Below are 24133 nucleotides of genomic sequence, written 5' to 3' on the forward strand. Positions count from 1 at the left end.
TGTGACATCTAGGGCCAAAACCACATTCTCCTTCCCACATGGACCTCAGCCCCCTGGTTAACAGAAGAAACCAAAGTCCCTGTGAACGCTGAGGCTCAGGCCACAGCTGGGGAGCCGAGGAGCCACTCCTTACTCAGGTTTCAGTTTATCTGGTCCTCACGGTCCCAGACGTGCACTTAGGAGGTGCTCTTTGCTACTGATATATTCAGGTTGGTACGAAAGCAGTTGTGGTTGGATTTGAAATCATTATAACTCAGCTTAAGCACGTCTTTATTCATCAAAATAGGAACCATTACAATGAACTTATTTTTACCAACAACAAATGTTTGCTTGTTCCTGTAGCATAAAAATCTGTCCTTTGGGATTTGGCGAACTCTTGGAAAGCATTTCCTGCCTCCTGCTGGTCGTGGAGCCATTTTCCCTGCAAAAAGTTGTTGAGATGCTCGAAGAACCGGTATTCGGTTGGCAAGAGGTCAGGTGAAGATGGCAGACGAGGCAAAGCTTTGTAGCCCAGTCTGTTCAACTTCTGAAGCGCTGACTGTGCGCCATGCAGCCAGGCGTTGTCTAGGAGGAGAACTGGCCCTTTCTGTTGACCAGTGCCAGCGGTGAGATTTTCCATGCATCTCATCAATTTGCTGAGCATAGTTCTCAGATGTAATGGTGTTGCCAGGATTCAGAAAATTAGTGGCTCAGACTGGCAGCAGACCACCAAACAGTGACCATGACCATTTTTTGGGTGCAAGTTTGGCTTTGGGAAGTGCTTTGGGGCTTCTTCTCTGTCCACCCACTGAGCTGGCCATCGCCAGGTTGTCATTTAAAATCCACTTTTCATTGCACATCACAATCAGATGGAGAAATGGTTCGCTGTTGTCGTGTAGGATAAGAGATGACACTTCAAAATGACAGTTTTTTTTTATTTTCAGTCAGCTCCAGAGACACCCACTAATCAAGCTTTTTCTCTTTTCCAATTTGCTTCAAATGCCAAGACCATAGAGTGGTCGACGGTGAGTTCTTGGGCAGCTTCTCGTGTAGTTGTAAGAGGATCAGCTTGATGATGCTCTCAGCTGGCCGTTGTCAACTTCTGACGGCTGGCCACCACGCCCCGCATCTTCAAGGCTCTCCTCTCCTTTGCAAACCCCATCGCATTGTACGTTCGTTAGCAGTTCCCAGGCCAAATGCGTTCTTGACGTAGTGAGTTGTCTCCGCTGCTTAACAACCCATTTTGAACTCGAATAAAAAAACTCAGTTGAATTTGCTACTTGTCTAACATCGTTTCTATAATCTAAAATAAATATAAAATAAACAACAAGTAATAAGTCATTACCAGAAAAACATAAAGTGAGAAATGTGCATTAAAATGATGTATAACACAGCCACATTTATTTAAGAATATATTCTGTTATCAGATGGCAAAGTTCAACAGTGCAAAACCACAATTACTTTCGCACCAACCTAAAATACGGCCTTTTTGGAGAAATGAAGGGACTCTTCCTTCACTACAAATCTAGAGTGAATAGTGGTTTTAGGTTAAGACTTATGAGCAATCTATGTATGTAGAATAGATTGCGCTGATGTGTGTGTGTGTGTGTGTGTGACTGAACGCATGTTTATATGCACCCAAGAAATGCATATAACTAAATTTGATTGTAGCTAAATATTTGGACAGATTCTAAACACTTCTGTACTTATTTGGGGAATATTGTTAGACCCAGCTAGTCCAGAGCTTTAGCTTTTAGACAGATTAATCCAACTCTTTCATAGGAAGACAAGTGCTACAAACATCAATGTCAATAGAAGCCTCTGGAGGGCGTGACACAATAGTGACCCCATGCTGATGTTGACAAGTGGTTGGGTCACGTATAATATGGCACGTGTGTGTGTGTGTGTGTCCGGGTACAGAAGAGCGTGTGCTTGGAATAATGCACTCTCCCACCTGTTTAAATATTTCACAGTAAACAGAACATCCAGCAGTGACGACGGATCTATTTCTCAGTCATCCCTTACGTCCAGTGCACTGGCTTCGTAAAATCACCTGTAAACCCTCACCAGGAAATCACTGCTTGCTGATAACCTTTGCAAAATGCATTCGTAATAAAAAGAGACCCTGAACACTCAAAACGCACACATTTCCACGTGACTGAGGTATACAAGAGACTGAGGTATATTGGGTATAAATCTGATATCGTATCAAGGTGTTCTTCACAGTGAATGCTTTAAAAATGAAATAAACTCAAGTATTTTGATCTGTAGGGGCTTCCCAGGTGGCGCTAGTGGTAAAGAACCCACCTGCCTAGGCAGGAGATGTAAGAGATTCCAGTTCCGTCTCTGGGTCGGGAAGATCCCCTGGAGGGGGCACGGCGACCCACTCCAGTACTCTTGCCTGGAAGATTCCATGGACAGAGGAGCCTGGTGGGCTGTGGTCCATGGGATTGCAAAGAGTCAGGCACGACTGAAGCGACTTAGCACGCATGCACGCACATTTTGACCTGAGTTACACAGAAAAGAGTCTTTCCTTACTGTTGCCAGGAAGGATCACTGGCTGTGTGTTCTACCAGCCTCAAGCCCCCTCCCAGGATGCAGGACTGTGCTGGGGCCTCGGTGGGAGCCATGGCTGGAGATGCTCGGCACAGACACAGCTTCCACAGAGGACAGGCTCTGTGCCAGGCCGGGCTGGGCTGGGGTCTGCTGCAGGAGTGGTTCTGCGTGATCTGCAGGAGTGAACCCATTTCAGGAACGCGGCAGCCAGAATGGGAGGTCACTGGAGGTCAGTGGCAGGAGACAGGACCTCAAGATAGACAGACAGGGGCCCCCTGCCCCCTCCATCTTTGAAAAGCACCTACTGAGAATTCTATCCCATGTTCAGAAGACCCCCTTGGAAAGAGTAAGCCACAGATACACTCGAAGGGTCCAGAAAATGGATAGCCATGCACATTTGCCCTTTTATTTTCTTTAAAAAATGTCTCCCAAACATTGACTGAATTGAAATGCCCCTTCCTGTAGATATTGATATGAAAAGCTCACTGTGGCCACCAAAGTTCTAACTAATTCAAAATTAGCATACCATGTTTTACTGCTCTGGGTACTACAAACATATTTTCTTCCTTGTCTCAGAGCAAATTAATTTTGTTCAACTAACGTTGAATTTTCCTTCATATCTCGAAGTCAGTTTAATTATGCGTAAATGCAGTAATCTGTTTTGTGTACTAACTGGCAGAAATAGACTGTGTTTTGAATCTGTAAAATAATCAATTCCTCACTTTCAAGGAATACCAGCATGGCTAAGAGGCCTGTATTTCATGAAAAGTGCTTTGTTTTACCTCATCTTTGATTAGAGTTTTTTTTTTTTTTTAATCCTTCATTATTGTTTCAAACAGTAACTCTATTATTTGACAATTTTTCTTTGTCTTGCATCATAGAATTACTGTTACAAGCACATTTCCTCTAAGTATCTGCATTACTTCGAAGTTCACTTCCCTTAGACGAGGGATTTTTTTTTTTTATGTTTGAAAAACCCCCAAGATTATAAAGCCTCTTAGACAGTAGGCTGAGAAGGGCATTTACAGAATTGTTAACATTTGATCCTGTTGCTAATTGAAGTGCACACTGAGAGCTTCTGATCAAACCGATTGTTGATTGAAACATGAAGGAGTATTTCAGGATTCAAAACACCAAAATATTCACCTTTTCAAATATTGGCTTGTCTCTCAGACTTGGCGGTTTACTCACTAAGTCCTGTCCAACTCTTGTGACCCCATGGACTGTAGCCCGCTAGGCTCCTCCGTCCATGGGATTCTCCAGGCAAGAATACTGGAGTGGGTTGCCATTGCCTCCTCCAGGGGATCTTCCCCAACCCAGGGATCTTCCCCAACCCTTGTCTGCTGCGTCTCCTACATTGGCAGGTGGATTCTTCACCACTGTGCCACCTGGGAAGCCTAAGAAAGCATGACTGGCATTAAATTAGACACCTGAAAATAACAGAGAATAAATTGATGCATAAACAAAACAGATTATTTGCTGTGATGATAAAAATGTTCATCTAGTGAAAGAAATGAAATTTTGGCCCCCAAAAGAAAAAGTACACGAACATTTTTATGAGTACCCATTGTCCAAGCATAAGCACTGCGCTTTTAGCATAAGATGTTGGGCAAATTAAATTATGGTTGATAAAATGTTGCCTTTAAATTTCTGCTTTAGCTACCAGAATATTATTTACAAGGCTCACATCACAACATATGGAGGCTGCTGAAATGCAGAGTAACTTAGTAACATATCATTAAACTTCACAGCAATTTCCTGAACTAGGTCATTATAAGGACGCAGTGCACTTGTTTAAATGTAGCATCATCAACATTGTAAATGTCCTACTTTATCCGACCTTTTCAAATGGATCTTGATTTCTCTTTGGCTGATAGTGTGATTGATTCCATTTAGTGGAAGCTTTTCAATTTCAGCAGGAAGAGATTTCTTATCTGAAAACGGAGATTAGTGGGAAGTGAGAAGGAAATTTAGAGCTGTGAGCAAATCAGCTGATTAAGGTTAGAAGCCAGAGGAAGGAAAACAAAGCGCAGAACAGATGAAACATTAATGCTAGATGTTTTTTCTTTGTACTCCACCTCCTCTGTTACCGCTGTGCTTGGGACAGGAACATCACTCTTGGAGAGGAGAAGAAAAAGAGAAAGAAAAAAGAAAGATCGAAAGAGGCCATGCCACCTGATTTTCAAATAAAGCTTTCCTAAAATCATCACTGCAGGGAAATAGGCAGTGATCACCCTCATTTTTTTTTTTAAATAATGACAGCTATGGTTTTTAACTTTTATTAGTTAATTTGTGTAAGTTAATCCTGTTGTTCTTTAGTCACTAAGTTGTGTCTGACTCTTTTACAATCCCATGGACTGCAGCCTGTCTGGCTGCCCTATCCATGGACTTTCCCAGGCAAGAAATACTAGAGTGGGTTGCCATTTCCTTCTCCAGGGATCTTCCTGACCCAGGGATTGAACTCGCATCTCCTGCATTGGCAGGCTGATTCTTTACCGCTGAGCCACCTGGGAAACCATAATTTAATTCTGCCTTACCATCCCCCCCCTCCCCGCCCCTCAATTTTAAGTTGTATGTCTTCTAACAAATCAGAAGGGAATACCTACTGATTTAAATCTTCCTAGTTTTAGAGCCTTTTATTTTCAAAAAAATTTGAGCGTTAGGGTTAACTCTTTGAAGGGTTAACTCTCTTTATATTTCACACCTGAAATATAAAGACTAAAGTTGTTAGAAGCAGCAGATTGGGGAGAAATAAGATACCAGAGAATGTTTATAATGTTTCTAGAATGTTTAAAGGAGAAGGCAATGGCACCCCCCTCCAGTACTCTTGCCTGGAAAATCCCACAGACAGAGGAGCCTGCTAGGCTGCAGTCCATGGGGTCGCTAAGAGTCGGACACGACTGAGCGACTTCCCTTTCACTTTTCACTTTCATGCATTGGAGAAGGAAATGGCAACCCACTCCAGTGTTCTTGCCTGGAGAATCCCAGGGACGGGGGAGCCTGGTGGGCTGCTGTCTGTGGGGTCGCACAGAGTCGGACACAACTGAAGTGACTTAGCAGCAGCAGCAGCAGAATGTTTAAAGAATCCACAGTACCCAAAATCCATTTAAATTTATTTCTAAGGAAATGTGCAGTTTTGTACATATGAAAATTTAAAGTAAATCTGATAGGGAAGGTGTATCTGAGCTTCATCATATTTCCCTTTAAAGTGTTACTTATTAACATTGTCAAGAGTAGAATTGGTTTAGAAAACTATCAGATTATTTCTACAAAGAATGATACTACAGTGGGTAGTAGGAATAGTTGAAGAGTGACCTGATTGCTGCTCGGTCACAGCATCATTTCATTTCCTCAGCACTGGAGAGGAAAGCTGAAGCAGAATGTTTACTATTGCTCTGGATGGATGAACATATGTAGGCATGGAAAACAGCCATGCCTACTGGCTTTGAAGGTTCCAGCATCCTTCTTTGGAAAAACTAGTTTTGAACTTTTTTTTACTTACTCTACACCTCTAGGCATAACTGCTGGCTTTTTAGTATTCTTGTGTAACTTCCTGGATTTCTCGTATTGACATATCACAATGAGGCTATTGCATCTGGAGATAAAGAGATAAAGCACGTCATTCCCACCGTCAATAATAATGTTTTCAGAAGTTTTGACTTTCAGTTAATTTTTAAGTGTCAGGGAATAATGGCAGTTAGGCAACATGCCTGGGCCTTTTCTGCAAGTGTTCTTTTCTCACATAGAAGGATTTCGACCTAGAAACACAGTGCAGCCTTGGGGAGCTCACAGCGATCACTTGTCTGGACTTACTCGAGCACTTGGTTGAACTCGGTTGTTTCGGGAATAGTGTTTTGTTGTTACTAATAAGTAGTTCAAGTTCAGCATTCAGCTGGAAATATTGCAGTAGTTCAGAGAAGTTTTGAACTGAACTGAGAATATGTTAACATTTCATGTTGAGTGCTAAGGACTTAGTTACAATCATTTTTCCTTTAGATGGTCGTGGCTCTGATTTTTTAAATTCCGTGTTACAATATTATACTGTATTTTTATATAATATATTCTTTTATTGAAAATATGTAGCACATTTGTAATCACAAGGACAGGTTCAACAAAAGTATTTTGCTAGAAAATATTCAAAACTAAGAGCAAAAGTACAATAGAATAGTAGGGCTCAGACTAGACATCTCATTCCCCATCCCCTTTTCTAGACATCATTAGGATCAGTTGTGAGTACAGGAGTATTTGTGTGTGTGAACAATTTTATTTAGCTTTTCAGTGAGAATTGATATTTATCAGAAAGAAAAACTGGGATATTTAGTTTAATTTATGAATCTCTCCTGGGATAACCAGTTCTAATATTTCACTTCTGAAATCTTCTGGTTGCACACTTAGCCTTGGGCAAGATTACTTTTTAATGCATTACCTGCATTTTAATAAGGCATTGTGGTTGAGATTTTCCTGAACTTTAGTTTTAAAATCTTCATGAAAGTTATGGACGTAGCATATTTTGACCTTACTCATTTTAACTTCTTTACAAAAATCCCAGCTTGCTGAAAAGGAGAGCCTGGTGTTTCTTATTCAGATGACAGAGACCCGCTAGCATGGACGCTATTCTGATGCCAGGGCAATGAGCTTCTGCCCACGGGTGGGTGTCTTTCTGCCTGCTCTGGACATGCACTGTTTTCCAGAAAGGGTGCTACTTGTCTACTTACGTTATCCAGAAAGGCCAGAAAACTGATGAAGTGAGCTCTTTTTCTGTTTAGAAATGTTCTGTTTTCTCATCTCCCCCCATCTGCTTTCTCATACCTCTCTTCGGCCCTTCCTTGAAGAATTTAAAGCGGATGCATCACCTCTGATCATGTACGTGCATGTCTGTCTCTCTTACCCTAAGCTCCTTTTCACGAGAACATTTCCCAGAGAAATTCTTCACTGTAGTATCACTGGGGTTTTCTTTGTTTTGGTTTTTTTCTGATGAAAGAAGGATTGAGTTTTATGGTCTCGTTTTCTCTCTTACTTTGCCAACCTTTAATCAAAGAAAAAAGTGGAGTTTCTGTTCACTGCTTTTGTATCAACCAGTTACCTATGGTCTCTCACAGGCATGTTGGAAACCTATGGGGTATAAACAGAGCCAAGCAGGTGTATCTGGAAAACCCAAAGACACATGGAAATGTTCAGGTGTGTGTGGAAACAATCTTACAGTCAGTACTGAGTTAGATTTTATAAGAATCTGAATCAGGAACATGGTTGTCATGATCTCTATCCAAAAAGAGTCAAATTGATGACCTATAAGTTGTAGATGTTAAATGAAAACTATTTACTATTTAAGTGTGTTAATGTGTGAACAAAGTGGGGAAGAATAAATCTCTATGTATATTATATATGTCTGTGTGTGTATGTAATAGACATATATATGCATGTATGTGTTTGTGTATGTGTATATATATATATATATACACATACATATACATACATACACACACATATATATATTTGTTGTTTAGTCACTAAGTTGTGTCTGCCTCTTTTGAAACCCCATGGACTATAGCCTGCCAGGCTCCTCTGTCCATGGGATTCCCCAGGCAGAAATACTGGAAGGGGTTGCCATTTCCTTCACCAGAGGATCTTCCCAACCTAGGAATCAAACCCACATCTGCATTGGCAGTGGATTCTTTATTGCTGAACCCAGGGAAGCTCATATATATATACTTGATTGATTTCACACAGATATGGAGGCTGAGAAGTCCCCAGTGCTGCTGAGGGTGAGCTAAAGCCCCAGGAGAGGCAGTGGCTTGAGCTCCAATGCAAAAGCATTCAGGCTCAAGACCCAAGAAAAGCTGATGTTTCAGATCCGGTCTGTAAAGACAAGAAGATAGTGTCCTGGTTGAAGACAGTGGGGCGAGGAGACCCCTCTTACCTTTGGAAGGGACAGCCTTTTTGTTCGATGAATCTTCCTGGGCACATGGGTGTGGCTGGAAGAGAATCTGGGTGACTGCTCCCAAGCGCAGATGGTCAATGTCACGGTGCCTGGTGGCCAGCTCTGATGGGGCCCCCAGGAACAGGACAGAGTGAAGGGTTGATGAGCAGAGCAGTGTTGTGGGGAGGCTGGAAAACACGCACGAGGCTGTCATTAGGGGAAAGTTTCAGCTGAGTAGAGAGTTGACATGAGGCCAGTAAGACTTGGGAAGGTTGATCTGATGGGGGACTCGCCTGTACACTCAGGCTCTTCAGTCCAGAGGGACAGCTCCTTGGCGTGCTCCCCCTGGTGGGATTCAAAGACTCGCCTTTGGTGGTCTCTTTGCTGACAAAGGTCCTTATAGTCAAAGCTATGGTTCTGACACGGAGAAGGCGATGGCACCCCACTCCAGTCCTCTCACCTGGAGAATCCCATGGACGGAGAAGCCTGGTGGGCTGCAGTCCATGGGGTCGCTCAGAGTCAGACACGACTGAGCGACTTCACTTTCACTTTTCATTGGAGAAGGAAATGGCAACCCACTCCAGTGTTCTTGCCTGGAGAATCCCAGGGACGGGGGAGCCTGGTGGGCTGCCGTCTATGGGGTCGCACAAAGTCGGGCATGACTGAAGCGACTTAGCAGCAGCAGCAGCATGGTTTTTTCACTGGTCATGTATGGATTTGAGAGTTGGACCATAACGAAGACTGAACACCAAAGAATTGATGCTTTTGAACTGTGGTGCTGGAGAAGACTCTTGAGTCTTGAGCAAGGAGATCCAACCAGTCCATCCTAAAGGAGATCAGTCCTGAATATTCATTGGCAGGACTGGTGCTGAAGCTGAGGCTCTAATACTTTGGCCACCTGATGCGAAGAACTGACTGATTGGAGAAGACCATGATGCTGGGAAAGATAGAAGGCAGGAGGAGAAGGGGACGACAGAGGATGAGATGGTTGGATGGCATCACCGACTCGATGGACATGAGTTTGAGCAAAGTCTGGGAGATGGTGGAGGACAGGGAAGCCTGACGAGCTGCAGTCTGTGGGGTCGCACAGCTGGACACGACTGAGCGGCCGAACCACAGCCGCCACCAGCGTGGCACTGTCACACGGGTAACCTTGCACAAACACCCGTGCAAGTCCATAGTGGGTCCCAGCACTGGAATCCCTGCATCAGCAGTAACCGTGCCTACACGGTCATGAGCGGGACTGTCACCTTCTGGAACACTTGCAGATGACCGGCGTTCCCATGCAGGTGTCAGCCTCAGTCAGGATTTCAAACCCCAGGGTAGGTCGAGTTATCCTTCACCACAGTGTTGTGGGTATGACCCTAGACAAAGCTTTTTGGTGAGATTTCCCGAGGAGGACTTTTGCACCTGCTCAGCCTGGACTGAGCCAGATGAATACAGACGTACCTGCTGCCCCTCCCCACGTGCAGAACCTGAGCTGGTCTGCTGTGACCTGGACTTGGGGGAAGTATGAAGCCCCCCTACTCCACCCAGCAGACGCAGCACCCCCCCCCTCCCCCCCGCCCCAGGCCTTGGAGAGTTAAACAGGTTCATAAAAGCCAGACCCTGACCCCGGCTCTGAGCAAAAATGTCCCTTTCTTCCCATCTCACTGAGTCATCCATGTAATCACTGCTGGTCCTCTATGTCTCTGCGAGGAGGAAAGGACGCCCCTTCCGCTGGCAGGAAGGAGTCCCCTCCAGACACAGGGCTGGGGATGGAGTGCAGCCTGGGGTTCAACCCCCAGATCCGTGTCCTGGACCCTTTGTGCTGGAGGCAGCCGCTCTGTTCTTGCCTCTCCACCTCTGTGTTCAAGAACTAAACGACTTTATCAGACGCACCAACCGCCCCCACCCCCACCCCCGTTGGAAAGATGGTGAGAGTTTAGAGTTTGTCCCACCAGATGTTTTGCAGAAATATTCTGACTGATGAGAAAAATATGGACAAACTATTCTGGGAATGTCACAAGACCCGAAGTCATTCTGAATGCGTAATTTATTAAACGGATTCTGTTCTTCTCCTAGGACCACGGGCAGGGTTTCCTGTCTCCAAACAAAACAGTTTGCGGCTAATAGATTAACATTTTCATTGGGGGAGATTTATGGATCTGAACCTGTGGTTAATTAAAAAAAAAATCTTATTCATATTCCATGGAGGGAGGATTTAAAATTGGTTAATACTTTCCAGATTGTTTTAAAACAGTCAAGAAAAGAATTTCCTTTGAGGAGCAGGGTGGGGGTGGGGGAGCAGGAAGGAGTGTGCGGCCATCTTCCTCCGTCAGCTGGTAAACAGGGCTGTCTTTGTTGATGCCGACTGTCTGGTTTGGGCCTTATCTGGTTTCTGCTTACATATTAAACTTCCCCAAGTAGAAGGCAGCTTTGCCCACGGTCAGAAGACATTGTTCTTCTGTTGTTTATGCGGCAGATCAAACACCAGCAAAAAATCACCGTCTGTGGTCTGTGAGCCCTGGTGAAGGGGCAGGCACGTGGTTTGAAGGAGGGACCCCCGTTACAGCGTTTCCACTGGAGGCTGCTCTCCCCGTGTGTGCTGGGCACTCGTGTGGGCATAGAAGAGCCGTCCGCCGTCTGCTGAACCAAGAGGCCCGATGAGCACGGCCAGCGTGGCTGTTTCTGTTGGTTCTTGTGTTTTTTAAATCAAGTCAGTTAATTTTTGAGATGTAATTGACATACAGCTTCGTGTGGTGAGCTTGGGCTTCCCTGGTGGCTCAGGCAGTAAAGAATCTGCCTGCAGGGTAGGAGACCCGGGTCCAACCCCTTGGTCAGGAAAGTCCCCTGGAGGAGGGCATGGCAACCACTCCAGTATTCTTGCCTGGAGAATCCCATGAACAGAGGAGCCTGGCGGGCTACAGTCCATGAGGCTGCAAAGAGCCAGGCACGACTGAGACTAACACGGCTGTGTGGGTTGAAGCTGGACAACGTGCTGGTTTGATACATTTAAACGTTGAAATAGGATGTGGCTCTAGTGCTATTTAGCACCTCCGTCACCTCCCGTAATCATCATTTCTTTTTTTGTGGGGATAACTATTAAGGTTTAGCAGAACTTTGATGCGTATAGTACGCCTTGGTAGACTGGTTCACAATGCCGCACATCACATCTGCAGGACTCATTCACCCGCCAGTTGCAAGTTCACAGCTGTGCTGTGTCAGGCTGGGCTCTGAGAAGGGAGGTGCAGGTGCCCCGGGGGGTACCACGCCCTTGAAATTCTGCTTCTTTTGCAAAAGGTCATTGTTTGATACTCGGATCAAATCGCTGCCACCTTGAATTCCGTCCCCCTCGTCTCAGCGGTGCCATACCCTGGGGGATTAGCGATTTTAATTTGCCCCTCTACCCATAGGAAATGTATTCCAGAATCTGTGTCCCTTTATGGCAAAGCCTAAGTTATCAATACATACACACATACCCCCTTCACTCACACACTCACAGGCATATACACACCACAGACACAAGCAAGATTTTTGCCGCACCTTAGGACATGCGTTCCTGGAATACTCGCAACAGTCAACAGATTGGAGCGATGGAACAGTTGATTAGAAATAGCATAAGTCAACATTTCTTGTTACTGGCTCACCTTAAATTTAACTTGTAATGAAAACCTTCAGAGCCGAGTGGGATTTTGTGCCTTTCAGTTTAACACCTAGTCACCTGCTTTGCTATTATTTTTAATGTGAGTGAAAACAAAGTCATTTGTTTCTTTGGTACAGATGTGCTTTTCTCATCCTGATCCATAAAAATGAGATTTATAAACTTAGTTGTTCAGAATAAATCACCATCATGTTTTATATAAAAAAGCAACAAAGGAGAGGGGAGATACCCAAGGAACCTACCCCAAGCAAAACTCTTTTCTGGAACTAACAAATGAGTTCATCCAGTCACAGGAGTGTGACTGAAACAGCCATTGCTATGTCCCATTAGCGTCCAGGCAGCTAAAACTCACTAGATCCAAATTCCCCAGTGATTTCCAGGGAATGGCCTTGAAGAATGAGGGAGCTAGAGGCTGCAGGGTGTGTGATCAGCTCACAGACAGTCTTCTGATTGGCTGGTGGTGAAGTGGTCAGGAGCCAATGTCATCAACCTTCTGGTTTCAACCCGTTTGGGGTCTATATATAGAATAGAATATAGTTGTTGAAAGCAGAATATAGTTTACATCTCCCACCTGGTGGGGGTTTCAGTATCTGCAAAACAGCTCAAGGACATGGCTAAAGAATAGTGTCTATAGCTCTTGAGGAAGAACTAAAGGTCCTTGACTTTGTTTAATCATTAATCATTGTTTAATGATTGTTGTGTTCAGTTGCTAAGTCGTGTCCAACTCTTCTCAACCCCATGGACTGCAGCATGCCAGACTTCCTTGTCCTTCACTATCTGCTGGAGTAGCTCAAACTCATGTCCGTTGAGTTGGTGATGCCATCCAGCCATCTCATCCTCTGTCGCCCCCTTCTCCTCCTGCCCCCAATCTTTCCCAGCATCAGGGTCTTTTCCAATGAGTCCACTGTTCACATCAGGTGACCAAAATACTGGAGCTTCACCTCTAGCATCAGTCATCCCAATAATTATTTGGGGTAGATTTCCTTTAAGATTGATTGGTTTGATCTTTGCTGTCCAAGGGCCTCTCCAGAGTCTTCTCCAGCACCACATTTCGAAGACATCAGTTCTGATCAGGCTATTATAATTTTGTCCTACTTGACTGTTTTCCTCTGTTTCTGCATGTTCTCATTTCTCTGATTAAGTTTATTCTTTGGAACGGGGGGAAGATCTAGGGAGCTAAACTTGCCCACAAACAAGAGGCAGGTGGAGGTTCAGGGGCGTCTGTCCCTGGAAGGTCCCATGGGGTCCTGCTCAGTTACCAGCTACTCCATTTTGTCCCTGTAATACAGTATAGAGTTGAGACAGAATCGAATAATCATAAACTATGCTGTGGAATCTTAAAACCTCGTGAGACTTTGCATTCTGTTTAAAACCCATCCGTGTGTAATAGTAATTCCACGTCTCATTTTCCTTCGACCCCATTTTTAAGCCCAATTGTAACTTGAGGAAGGTGCCTTGTGGTGCTGTTCAGCCTCTCCTCTCCTCCCGGCCCCTCGCAGGAGGGCTGAGAGGCACAGAGGGTGCTGTCCGCCGGGCAGGTGCGGGCTTGGAAATCTTAAACGCCCTTCAGTTCCCTCATCACAATGGGCACAACGATAGTTCTACTTTTCAGGATCAATCTGAAGATGAATGGAAGTGCTTCTGGAACCTCCAGTGAAGTGTCTGACACGTGTTTTCAGTTCTCACCACCTTTCCTTTTGAGTCCAGTTAATCAAAGAGTATTAACCCACCAACTGTTTTTAACAAGGTCCAGCCTCCATGTTACGGTCTTCTGCTCTGTGGCAGGACAACACCCGGAGCGTCCCCTGGTCTGTCCACCTTTTGAAAATAGAACAGCAACAGTTCCTGGTTCCACAAATGACACGTTGCTGATGTTTCTGTCTCTGGTCAGACACGTCCGCGTTGCCAAATGCTGCTGTTCCGAGTTCTGCATGAGCTGAGAGGAGATGATACAAGCAGACTGCTTGAGCTACAAGTATATGGCTTTCAAGACACAAAAGATGCCATGAAAGACCCTGAAGATTGATATTCTAAGATCTGAATACTGGAAATTGTGTGTCAACTAAAAACGATGCACAGTGTGAGCTGTGAGTTATTATTTGGTGCAAAATGAGGACTCCAGCTGGGGAGCGAGCACCACAGCTCGCTCTGAGAGGCCGCTCCAGAGAGGCACTGGGGAAGGTCCAAATATGAGATTTTGCTGAAGGGGGAGCTCGATGCCATCAAGCGCCTACTTTACAAAAACTTTTCTGCTAGTCACGAGGAGCTGATGTCACCACAAAGGGATTCAGTGCACTTCAACATCTGAGGAGATGCGAGGATTGGGATCACGAAATCAGTTCCTGAAAACATCTGTCCATCTGAAGATGTCTTCCACCAGTTTCCTTGGAGCACAGAGTGCCTCCCTCTCCGCCCTGAATTCCCTGTGGGGGTGTCGCAGGTGAGCAGCTGCAGCACTACAGGGTCCCATCTCCGCAGAGGCAGACGGCAGAGGCCCTTGTGGTCGTCCCTGTTCAGTTGCTGACAAGTGCTCCTGGCATGTGCCAACCTGCCGTGACGTGTGCGACTGTCAATGGATAGGTGACAGAGTCCGAAGCTATCAGACAAAACACTTGCACAGATTTGTCCGGGTGGGTCTCAACCACGGTGTTGAGATCAGGGAAAAGCATCAACGGAGCCTGGCTCGTCTACAGGGACGTCAGTCAACCGTGGCCCACGGTCATTCCTGCCTCTGTTCAAGTGTTAAAACCACGTGGTTGTCAATCTTCAAATGATTCACACTGGGGGAGAAAATAATCAGGAAGTGAAAATTTTGATCTCTTTATCTGTTTATTACTTTTGTCTATTGGCAAACAGACAAGTATATTTTACAGTTTAAAATATTCTACATGGTTAATAGCGTGTGTTGTAATTTCTCAAAATGTTCCGTATTTCGTTTGACTTAGCTATATATCTTATTAAAGAGATTCATTAGTGACCGAGCATGCTGAAAAAGCTCTCCACATATGCAAGATACATTTTTTTCCAGGAAATACTCCTATTCTATGTGTACATTGCAATCTGAGTTTAGAAAGCATATCACACATAGTGTCGTATTTAATTAACATAAAGTCATCATGAAGGAGAAATGAATTGTTTTAAATTTCACATTTAACCTACTTTTATTCCATTTTATGGATAATAAAAGTTTAAAATGCCATCAGAAAGGGTCAGACAGAGCTCTGCTGCGTTCTTGGTTGCACTGTTTTGCCAGGCGTACTTTTCCAGGATCTTCCTGCCTGTGTGACCTTGTTGTTCCCTTGCTCGGTCATGCCGACTCTTGCGACCCCGTGGGCTGCGGCATACCAGCTTCCCTGTCCGTCCCCGTCTCCTGGAGCTGCTCAAGCTCCTGCCATATGTGCGGTTTCATTATTAAATGATTTCAAAGGGAAAAAAAGTACTTTTAATGTCTAAAATGTAGACATTTGATTTTTTTTTTTCCTGATACTCACCTTCCCACTTTAAGATAGAGTTTGGCTGTTAAGTAAAGACCTATATTTCTAGTGAAATCAACCTTGGCCTTACTGAAAAGTAGAAGGATTGTAAAGTTTGTATAGAAGACATTGAGATCTAGTTTTTTTTTTTTTTTTTTGCATTGTCCTCATACCAACACGTTTTCTGATTATCGAGGAAAACACAGACAGTCTTCAGGCATCATTCCTGCCATCAGGTCAGCTGCCCTGGAAAACCCCCAGTTTTGATCTGGTTTCTCATGAGCCATTACAGATTTAATAGCCCTGTCTAAATTACCCAGATTAACGCCAATGGTTCCTTCTGCCCAGAATTTAACTGCTTCATGGAGTAGGTCAGAGCTACCGTAAATTCCCACCATAAAGACACAAAGTGGGAGATGCTGAGGTTTAAAGAAATACCTGAATTCTCCGTAGGGGGAGTTTATTAACTGATTAACTTGCAAGAATGTGGAAAGGAACCGTGGTGTTTTGCATATTTGACTCTGTAATGTTAATGAGAGCTAATTGTTCTTTACAAGATGTCAAGTAACCACTCTGAATGGAATTCTATCCTATGTTACAAGCAGAAAAGAAAAGATGACACCAGCAAAGATGGATGGAAAACTTCTGTAAGAACAGGAAGAATTAAGACTGGTTACAGCTTCTTATCATTAAGACCTTTTAGTCACTAGAATTTTGTGAATTTTAGGCCATACGGCTCTGACCATCCTAACTCAACCCCTTGCTAGCATGGTAGCCCGTGACCTTTTCCTTTTGGTCCAAGGCCCCAACCCCCAGCTCGCCTATCCTCGGAGAAAGAGAGAGCCCCGCTGAAGCTGGCCAGCAGCTCCCTGGGGTCCTCAGCTGCTTCACTAAACCTCCAGTGAATCCCTGCTTGGCTCCATGCCTGCTGAGTCACTTCAGTCATATCTGACTCTCTGTGGCCCTATGAACTGTAGCCCATCAGGCTCCTCTGTCCCTGGGATTCTCCAGGCAAGAATACTGGAGTGGGTTGCCATTCCCTCCTCCAGGGGACTTTCCTCACCCAGGGATCGAACCCACCTCTCCTGTGTCTCCTGCATTGGCAGGTGAGTTCTTTTCCACTGGCACCACCTGGGAAGCCCTCTGCTTGACCACAATGTCCCTTGTCCACAGCCAGTGGCTTAGATTCTCAGTCCATTCCTCAAGTCCACTTTCCCTCATCTAAACCTCGACTACATTCTGTCCTAGAGAAACTGAGGCCATGAGAAGGGGTCCCTGTACTCCCTGAGACGTCCGGTGACCGGACGGTATTCATCGCCCGACCCAAATGTGGGGAAGGCAGTGTCCTTCCACTGGGCCGATGGGCACCGAGTCCAGACCCTCTCCTTCCTCCTCTGTCTTTTCATTTCCTCCAGTCTTAATGTGCATCTGCCTCACCATATAAGCCTCCTGAGATCTCCCCACTCCCCACCCCATCCGGTGGGCTCTTTCACTTTGACCCCCATCCCAGCCAAGGTCAAGGGCAAAGAAGGCCTTTCAGACCCCTCATCTACACCAACAGAGTCTGCACCTGCCTGCTGTCACTCCCTCCCCTTGCCCCGTCTTCATTCGTAAAATGCGGGAACCTTCTTTCCAGGGTGCTCATCCACTCCCGTGATTTTAGTCGTCTTCGTGTTGATGACTTCCAGGGCTTATTTTCTGGACTTTTCTGAATTTCAGATCCTTCTAGCCGATTATTTCTTAGAACACCACATGAACTTCTAGCAGGTACTTCAAAGTGAACGAACACAGCCATGATCAACTCTGTCTTCCTCTCTCAAGAACGCACTCCTCCTATCGAGAAGCCCCCCTGACTGACTGAGGCCCGCTGCACCCCGCTTCCCCAGATGGAAACTTACAAAGCGCCACTGACACGTCCCCCCCACCAACCCTGTGAACAGCTAGCCCTCCTCTCGCCCACCTGCCTCTCCATCTCCTCCACTTCTCTTCACTGCTGGTCTCTCCCTAGACCTGCCAGCTCATTTCTTTGCCTCATCTCTTCCCAGGCCTTCCTCGTAGCTCAGTCGGTGAAGAATCTGCCTGCAATGCAGGAGATCCAGGTTGGGAAGATCCCCTGGAGAAGGGCATGGCAACCCACTCCAGTATTGTTGCCTGGAGAATCCCATGGACAAAGGAGCCTGGCAGGCTGCAGTCCACGGGGTTGCACAGAGTCACACACGACTGAGCGACTGAACTACTACAGCTGCTGAGTGCTAATTCCAGGCCATCTCACTGGCTGCGGGGAAATCCCTGCTGAGCCGCCCGTCTTTCTTGCTTCAAGACCCTGGGTGCAGCCATCACTTCCACGCCACCATGGAAACTCTTCTGCAGGACACACAGGGCCCTGGCTCCTTGTCTGGCCTCATCACCCTCCGCCTCTCTCCCCAGAGGCTCCAACTGTGCCAAACAACGCAAGTTTCCAGCAAACACACATCACATGGTCCTGCCTGTGTGCCTTTGCATGTGGTGCCAGTTATTCCAAGGATCGCCTTGGATCTCGGATTTGCCTGGGCAATCCTTACTCAAATGTCAGCTCTTGAAACCGCAGCCTCATCCTGGCCCACAGCCTTTCCCCGGGTTCCCTTTCTGCACTCCGGCGAACAGGCCAAGGCCTTCTCTGTTATTCTGCTTCCGTGTTGCATCCCAGCCATGTTTTTTCCCTTGTCTCTGCCTGTGGACACACCATGTGTGTTCTTGAGCCTCCAAGGATAAGCTCTTTATATCCTCAAGTGTTCGTGTTGTGTATTTGGTAGGCGAGTCCTTTGTGCTTAGGGCCACCCTGGTGGCTCAGACGGTAAAGCATCTGCCTGCAATGTGGGAGGACTGGGTTCGATCCCTGGGTCGGGAAGATCCCCTGGAGAAGGAAATGGCAACTCACTCCAGTGTTCTTGCCTGGGGAATCCCATGGACGTAGGAGCCTGGTGGGCTGCCGTCCATGCTGTCGCAGAGTCAGACAACTGAGCAATTAACACTGTCAACTTCTTTTTTCCTTTTTGTGCTTTTTGAACAAAAGGGATAAATCCATGAATTAATCATCCACCTCGTAATTAAAAGATATTGACGAGAAGAAATCGTAGATTGCTCTCAGTTTAAAATCTTGACTACAAATATGAATTACAAAGCGTGCGGTAGAATCTGCTAGATTTCTATATGAAATACACAAAGTACTCATGACCTTCTCTGAGGAGGGGAGCCACTCAAGTGAGAACCAAGGAAAACACTGTAAATACGTTCTGGTACAACAAGAACCTTCCTTCCTCCTTCCGGAAACAGCATGTGCTCTTAGGGACCAAAGCCGGATAAATACCACAGGGACACAGTGTCCAGGTGATGTCCATCATTCTGGAGACCAGACATGGCTGAGGTGACTTCACCGCTGGGGTTTGTTGACAAGCCAAGCCATAAAACCATGTGCTTTTCCTCCTCACAGGTATTTGCGCCAGACCCTTAGAGAAGATATATCAGCAGCAGAGCATTCTCTGAACAGGGAGAAATTTGCTGTTTTGAAACAAGCCCTCAATGTAATCGGCTTCAGTAACTTGGTGAGTCATGCGGTTAAATATTCCACTGAGGAAATCAACCCTCTGCTAGTTTGTAAAAGTTATTCATTCAGAAACATTCCTCTGCCTCGTGGAGCTTGCATGCTAGTGGGAGAGAGACATGAGCAAACATTATGCCCAGGGCCACAGGGTACCGGGAAGATGGGCTGCCGTCTTCAAGAAGGTGGCTGAGACCTTTTCCCACAGGGACCACGTGAGCAAAACAGATAAGAACTGGGCACTGGCTGACTCGAGAAAAATGGCAGACGGAAAGGACCATCTGCTGCCAAGTACCACTTGAGAGACTAATCACTTGATTAAACTATCTTCTTGAACGCTATGCTTTTTTTTTTTTTTTTAATTCTTAAAGAATTATCAAATACCTCCAAAGCTGAAACGTACTATTTAAAGTGCATAAGCCCACTGATACACAATGGAAATTTCCATGATCTCAGAAATGTTCCAGATTTCACTTACAGTATGGCAGTCACTGGCCACTTGGGGTTGCCGGGCACGGTAGAGGAGGCTGAGGTAGACTGAGGACATGGATTTTTAACTTTTTAAAAAAAAATCTGATCAAGTTAAACTGACACAGTCTTGCGTGGTTAGTGTTCACTGAATTGAATAACACAGGTCTAGAGAACAAGAGATGTGAAGTGTGCTCAGCCATTTCAGTTGGGTTCGACTGTGTGCGACCCCATGGACTGTAGCCCCCCAGGCTCCCCTGTCCATGGGATTCTCCAGGCAAGAATCCTGGAGTGGGTGGCCATTTCCTCCTCCAGGGGATCTTCCCGACCCAGAGAGCGAACCCGCGTTTCCTGCATTGGCAGGCAGATTCTTTACCACTGAGCCACCAAGACCTCGGAAGTTCCCACAAATCTCCTTTTCCTATGCATCATCTCTGTGTCCCCGATATTCAGTATGGGGTCACTTTAAATGACAGCTAGTTCCTCATTAGCAATCAACATAAGATTGCATGGGTAACTGGTATGCCTGTAGTTCATGAGCCAAGATTTAGTGACAGATTTAATTTTTTTTTCTTAAACTCAATATACATCGATCGATTTGGGTCCCTGCCTTTCCCCTCGGCTCATAGGGCAGCAAGGGGTGGAAGGGGTTGCAGGGAGACAGCAAGGGAGGGGTAGGAGGTGGGGACTCCGCCTCAGTGGATGGCTCTGGGCACTTGGCTCCACGCCAGCCTCACTGCATTCAGGGACTGGAATTCTAGGAACGAGTGATCATATGGCATTTTGTTGTCTGTTGCTCTGTCTGTTCCATCTCCGTGTTTCTCTCTTTCCCGAACTCCTGCCACTTGCACTCTTCGGTCTTTGCATTTGCTACTTTTTTTTTTTTTTGCTGTTGTTACTTCTTTTCCCTTCCTCCATTTATGTCTGCAATCTCTACTCACTTACAGGAAACTGAGATAGAGAGGTGGGTAAGGAATCATTCCACCAAATATCAGCTCGTTGGAAACGGGGCTGTAGAAACCCATGACTGATCCTCAAAGGCAGGGCACACAGAATATGTCTTCCACATAAGGGGCCAAACAGGGCATTTAACAAGCTTTTTGGTTAAAGAAATTCATGCGATTAAACCAAGATCGAAAACTGATCGTCTTGATCCTCAGGTGTGACTGAGATGGTGACAGTTTTAGTCCATCAGCAGGAAAAGATCAAGTTGGACTGGGAGGAAGGTACTTCTGGGCTGGCAAGACCCTTGAGTCAGAACTCGTGAGTGTGGTTCTGGGAGACCTGACCATGAAGGTGATCCTCCATCACCAGCAAGACGACAGGGGGCTTGCTCACCGCAGGTGGACACAGGACAGCAGCCGACACCCCCTGCTCGCAGAGCAGCTTGTTAGTATCCCCACACTGTCACTCACCTTCGGGCTGCTTTTCACCGTTCTGTCTCCATCACGGTACGGAACCGCAAGAACCTTGATGACGGAACAAAGTCTTCATCTCTGTGTCCAGAAGTGTGTCTCTTTTGGAGCACTGGGAAATGTAATGAGGAGTTACTGGATTTATTTAAAAACGGGAGAGGGAGCTGTCGTAGGGAGATGTTGAGTAGCTTAAGGAGCTTGGAAAAGGTCAGACAGGCACAGATCAATAAAATCTGAGGCCCTAATTTGTGATTTGGAGGCTACCAAAAGCATGTCTAAGTAACGCTGAAGTCATAGAGGATTATACCTGAAAATGACACATTATCCTTTTCAATGCGCTTATTTTAAAGCTGTTAATAATAAAACTACCTTGTCCTGAAAGCTGGAAGTTCAGGACGAAATTCATGGATGGCACAGGGCCCACACTGTGTCAAGTCTATGCCTATAAAGCAAATGAGAATTGTTCTTAGCAAAAAACTCTCTCCGGCAGGAGCTTTTCCTGCCCAAAGTGCCAATTAGGAATCCGGGAATTTATTGGGAATTTTTAAGGTTAACATTGCTTGCCCTAAATGGGACGTACCATTTTCACCATTGATCGGTGGTTCCCTTATGGGACATTCTGAGTCGGAAAAAAATCACAGCCGCGCATCATTTTTTTTTTAACCTACTTGGAGGTTTTCCAAAGGATCGGTCTCTGCATCTTTTCTTCCTAAGCAGCACCCTTTATCTTCTCTGTTGGTCACCCGCGTAGGAGGTGGAGAACCTGTGCGTGATTCTAGCAGCCGTGTTGCACCTCGGCGACGTTGGCTTCACCGCTCTCTCCGAGGCCGACTCCGCGCTGGTGTCTGACCTCCAGCTCCTGGAACAAGGTCAGTGGAACTCATGGACCATCGATGCCTTGACGTGCAGTTCTCCAGGCTGGCCAGTAGATGGAGACACAGTACAGAAAAGTCAGGGGGATCACCCCACTTTCTGCCGGAGTGGGATTCATGGAGGGTGGTGGGGAAAACAAACCGAGATCCGCTTTCTTCTTTTGTCTTTCTGGTCATGTGAATTAATAAGATGCACGTTGATGTCCCCACGCTGCCCGCCTGAGTAACAGCGTTGTTGCTCTGGCGCGTAATTGGGCTTATTTGTATCGTTCTGAGTCTTCTCCACCCCACCCCTCTACCCTGTATATTTGGAGGGCATGTTATTAACTAAACATTTAAACAGAACATAAGTACTTCCCTTTAAGATCTTGCCAAAAACCTCTCTCCTTTGAAGTGGCCTTGTTAGTCACTCCCAGCTTTTTTTCAAAATAACCTTAACAGATAAAATGCTTGTGGTGACTACTTCACCCCATATCTAAGTGATTTAGCCAGGAATTGGGGAAAAAAGCATCCCGGGCCGTTAGTAAGGGTGAGGAGGGGGAAACTCCTGCAGCAGCTTAATGCCGGAGCCCCAGGAGCTCTTCGACGTTTTAATCAAGCTGTTTCTCTAGTTGAATTTGCCAGTTAGAGTGGTAGCTCCTTTTCTTTGAGACACACATATTCTAATGGGTCTGTACACACTTCTCAACTATAAAACGCCATGTTCTCGCTGTCAACGTGTGTGTAACTTGATGCTTTCATCACGGCTTTAATTTCAGTGGCTGGAATGCTACAGGTATCTCCGGATGAGCTGGCATCTGCTTTAACCACTGACATCCAGTATTTTAAGGGTAAGGTTTTCTGTACTTTGCCTTCCACCTTTGTGAACATCTCTACGCTTTTGAGAGACCATTCTGATGAGCCGTGTTTTTATAGGTAATGGGTCATTTTAGACATAGAGTCATCAATCCAAGAGGATTTGTTCCATTAAAACATCGGCTTTGGCTGTGGCGGCCCGCCCTCCTCCTTGGCGAGCACCCTCTTCCCTCCGCTTCAGCAGACAGAACCAGAGCTGCTGCCTCCTGGGCACTTGTGAACTGAAGGGAGCTGTAGCGGGTGCTATGAGCACTGGATTTTTTAGTTGGCACACATTGCTAAGGCATGGATTTAATTCTTTCCATTTTCAGTTCAGTTGCTCAGTCGTGTCGGACTCTTTGCAACCCCATGGACCGCAGCACGCCAGGCCTCCCTGTCCATCACCAACTCCCGGAGCTTGCTCAAACTCATGTCCGTCCAGTCGGTGATGCCATCCAACCATCCCCTCCTCTTTCCACTTTAGTGAATGAGAGAACTAAGATTCAAAGAGGCTAGATAAACTTGAGCATCAAATCACTAGTAAATGGCATGCTGGGAATTAGACTCTGACGCCATCCAACTCATGGGCTTCCCAAGTAGCTCATTGGTAAAGAACCTGCGTGCCAATGCGGGAGAGACAAGAGATGCAGATTCGATCCCTGGGTTGGGAAGGTCCCCTAGAGAAGGAAATGGCAGCCCACTCCAGCATTCTTGCCTGGGAAATCCCATGGACGAGGAGCCTGGCGGGCTACAGTCCGTGGGGTCACACGTAGAGAGTCGGGCGTGACTTGATGAGTGGACGCTCCCGAGGCCGTCTCTGTGGTGTGGGTCTGCACTCAGTATGCACAGAGGGGCTTCCCCAAACGTCCTTCCCTCACTCCCTGTAGCTCATTGCCTCACCAGCCTGCCTCTGGATTGTGGTTTTGAGGGCTCCTCCTCCGTTGGATTTTTTTTTTTTTTCTCAAAATCGCCACTATGTGTTTTTGTAATAACTGGCAGGGGCTGCGTTTGTCAGAGTCACAGCATGTTGGTAGCATCTTCTGATGTGCGCGGATGTGGAGGGATAAACAGCCCAGCTCTGTTGGCTTCTGAACGAGGAGCAGCCTCGAGCTCACTTACTCTCCCCTCCTCTCTCTCCCAGGAGAGGTGATTACACGGCGGCACACCGTGGCGATGGCTGAGTTTTACCGGGATCTTCTGGCCAAGTCCCTGTACAGTCGTCTGTTCAGCTTTCTGGTGAACGCGGTGAACTGTTGCCTCCGCGGTGACGAGGAGCCCAGCAGGTAGGTGTGATGGACGCCTGCTCACGCATCCTTCCCGCCAGGGCGATTCAGCCAGGCGCGCTCTTAAAGATGCTTCCTAGTCCAGTGTCACTAAAACATTTCATTTTAGTGAGGTG

At 46.1% G+C, this 24133-nt stretch overlaps 1 protein-coding gene and 1 long non-coding RNA gene across 2 annotated transcripts in view; one reads left to right on the plus strand and one right to left on the minus strand.

Annotated features, from left to right (window-relative positions):
• MYO16 (myosin XVI) overlaps nucleotides 1–24133 on the plus strand; it is a 518261-nt gene that overhangs the window by 296020 nt on the left and 198108 nt on the right. The window contains exons 17-20 of the mRNA XM_055543007.1: nucleotides 19038–19149; nucleotides 21780–21897; nucleotides 22659–22730; nucleotides 23876–24017. Coding sequence (XP_055398982.1) covers nucleotides 19038–19149; nucleotides 21780–21897; nucleotides 22659–22730; nucleotides 23876–24017 — 444 coding nt within the window. The remainder of the gene's footprint in view (nucleotides 1–19037; nucleotides 19150–21779; nucleotides 21898–22658; nucleotides 22731–23875; nucleotides 24018–24133) is intronic.
• Nucleotides 289–12448, minus strand: LOC129624767 (uncharacterized). The gene is made up of 3 exons (XR_008701161.1): nucleotides 12082–12448; nucleotides 8453–8640; nucleotides 289–1282 (listed from the first exon to the last, which is right to left on the minus strand). It is a non-coding gene; the product is annotated as an uncharacterized LOC129624767 (long non-coding RNA).

The sequence above is a fragment of the Bubalus kerabau genome, chromosome 12 (genome assembly GCF_029407905.1).
Source record: "Bubalus kerabau isolate K-KA32 ecotype Philippines breed swamp buffalo chromosome 12, PCC_UOA_SB_1v2, whole genome shotgun sequence".
NCBI lineage: Eukaryota > Metazoa > Chordata > Mammalia > Artiodactyla > Bovidae > Bubalus > Bubalus kerabau.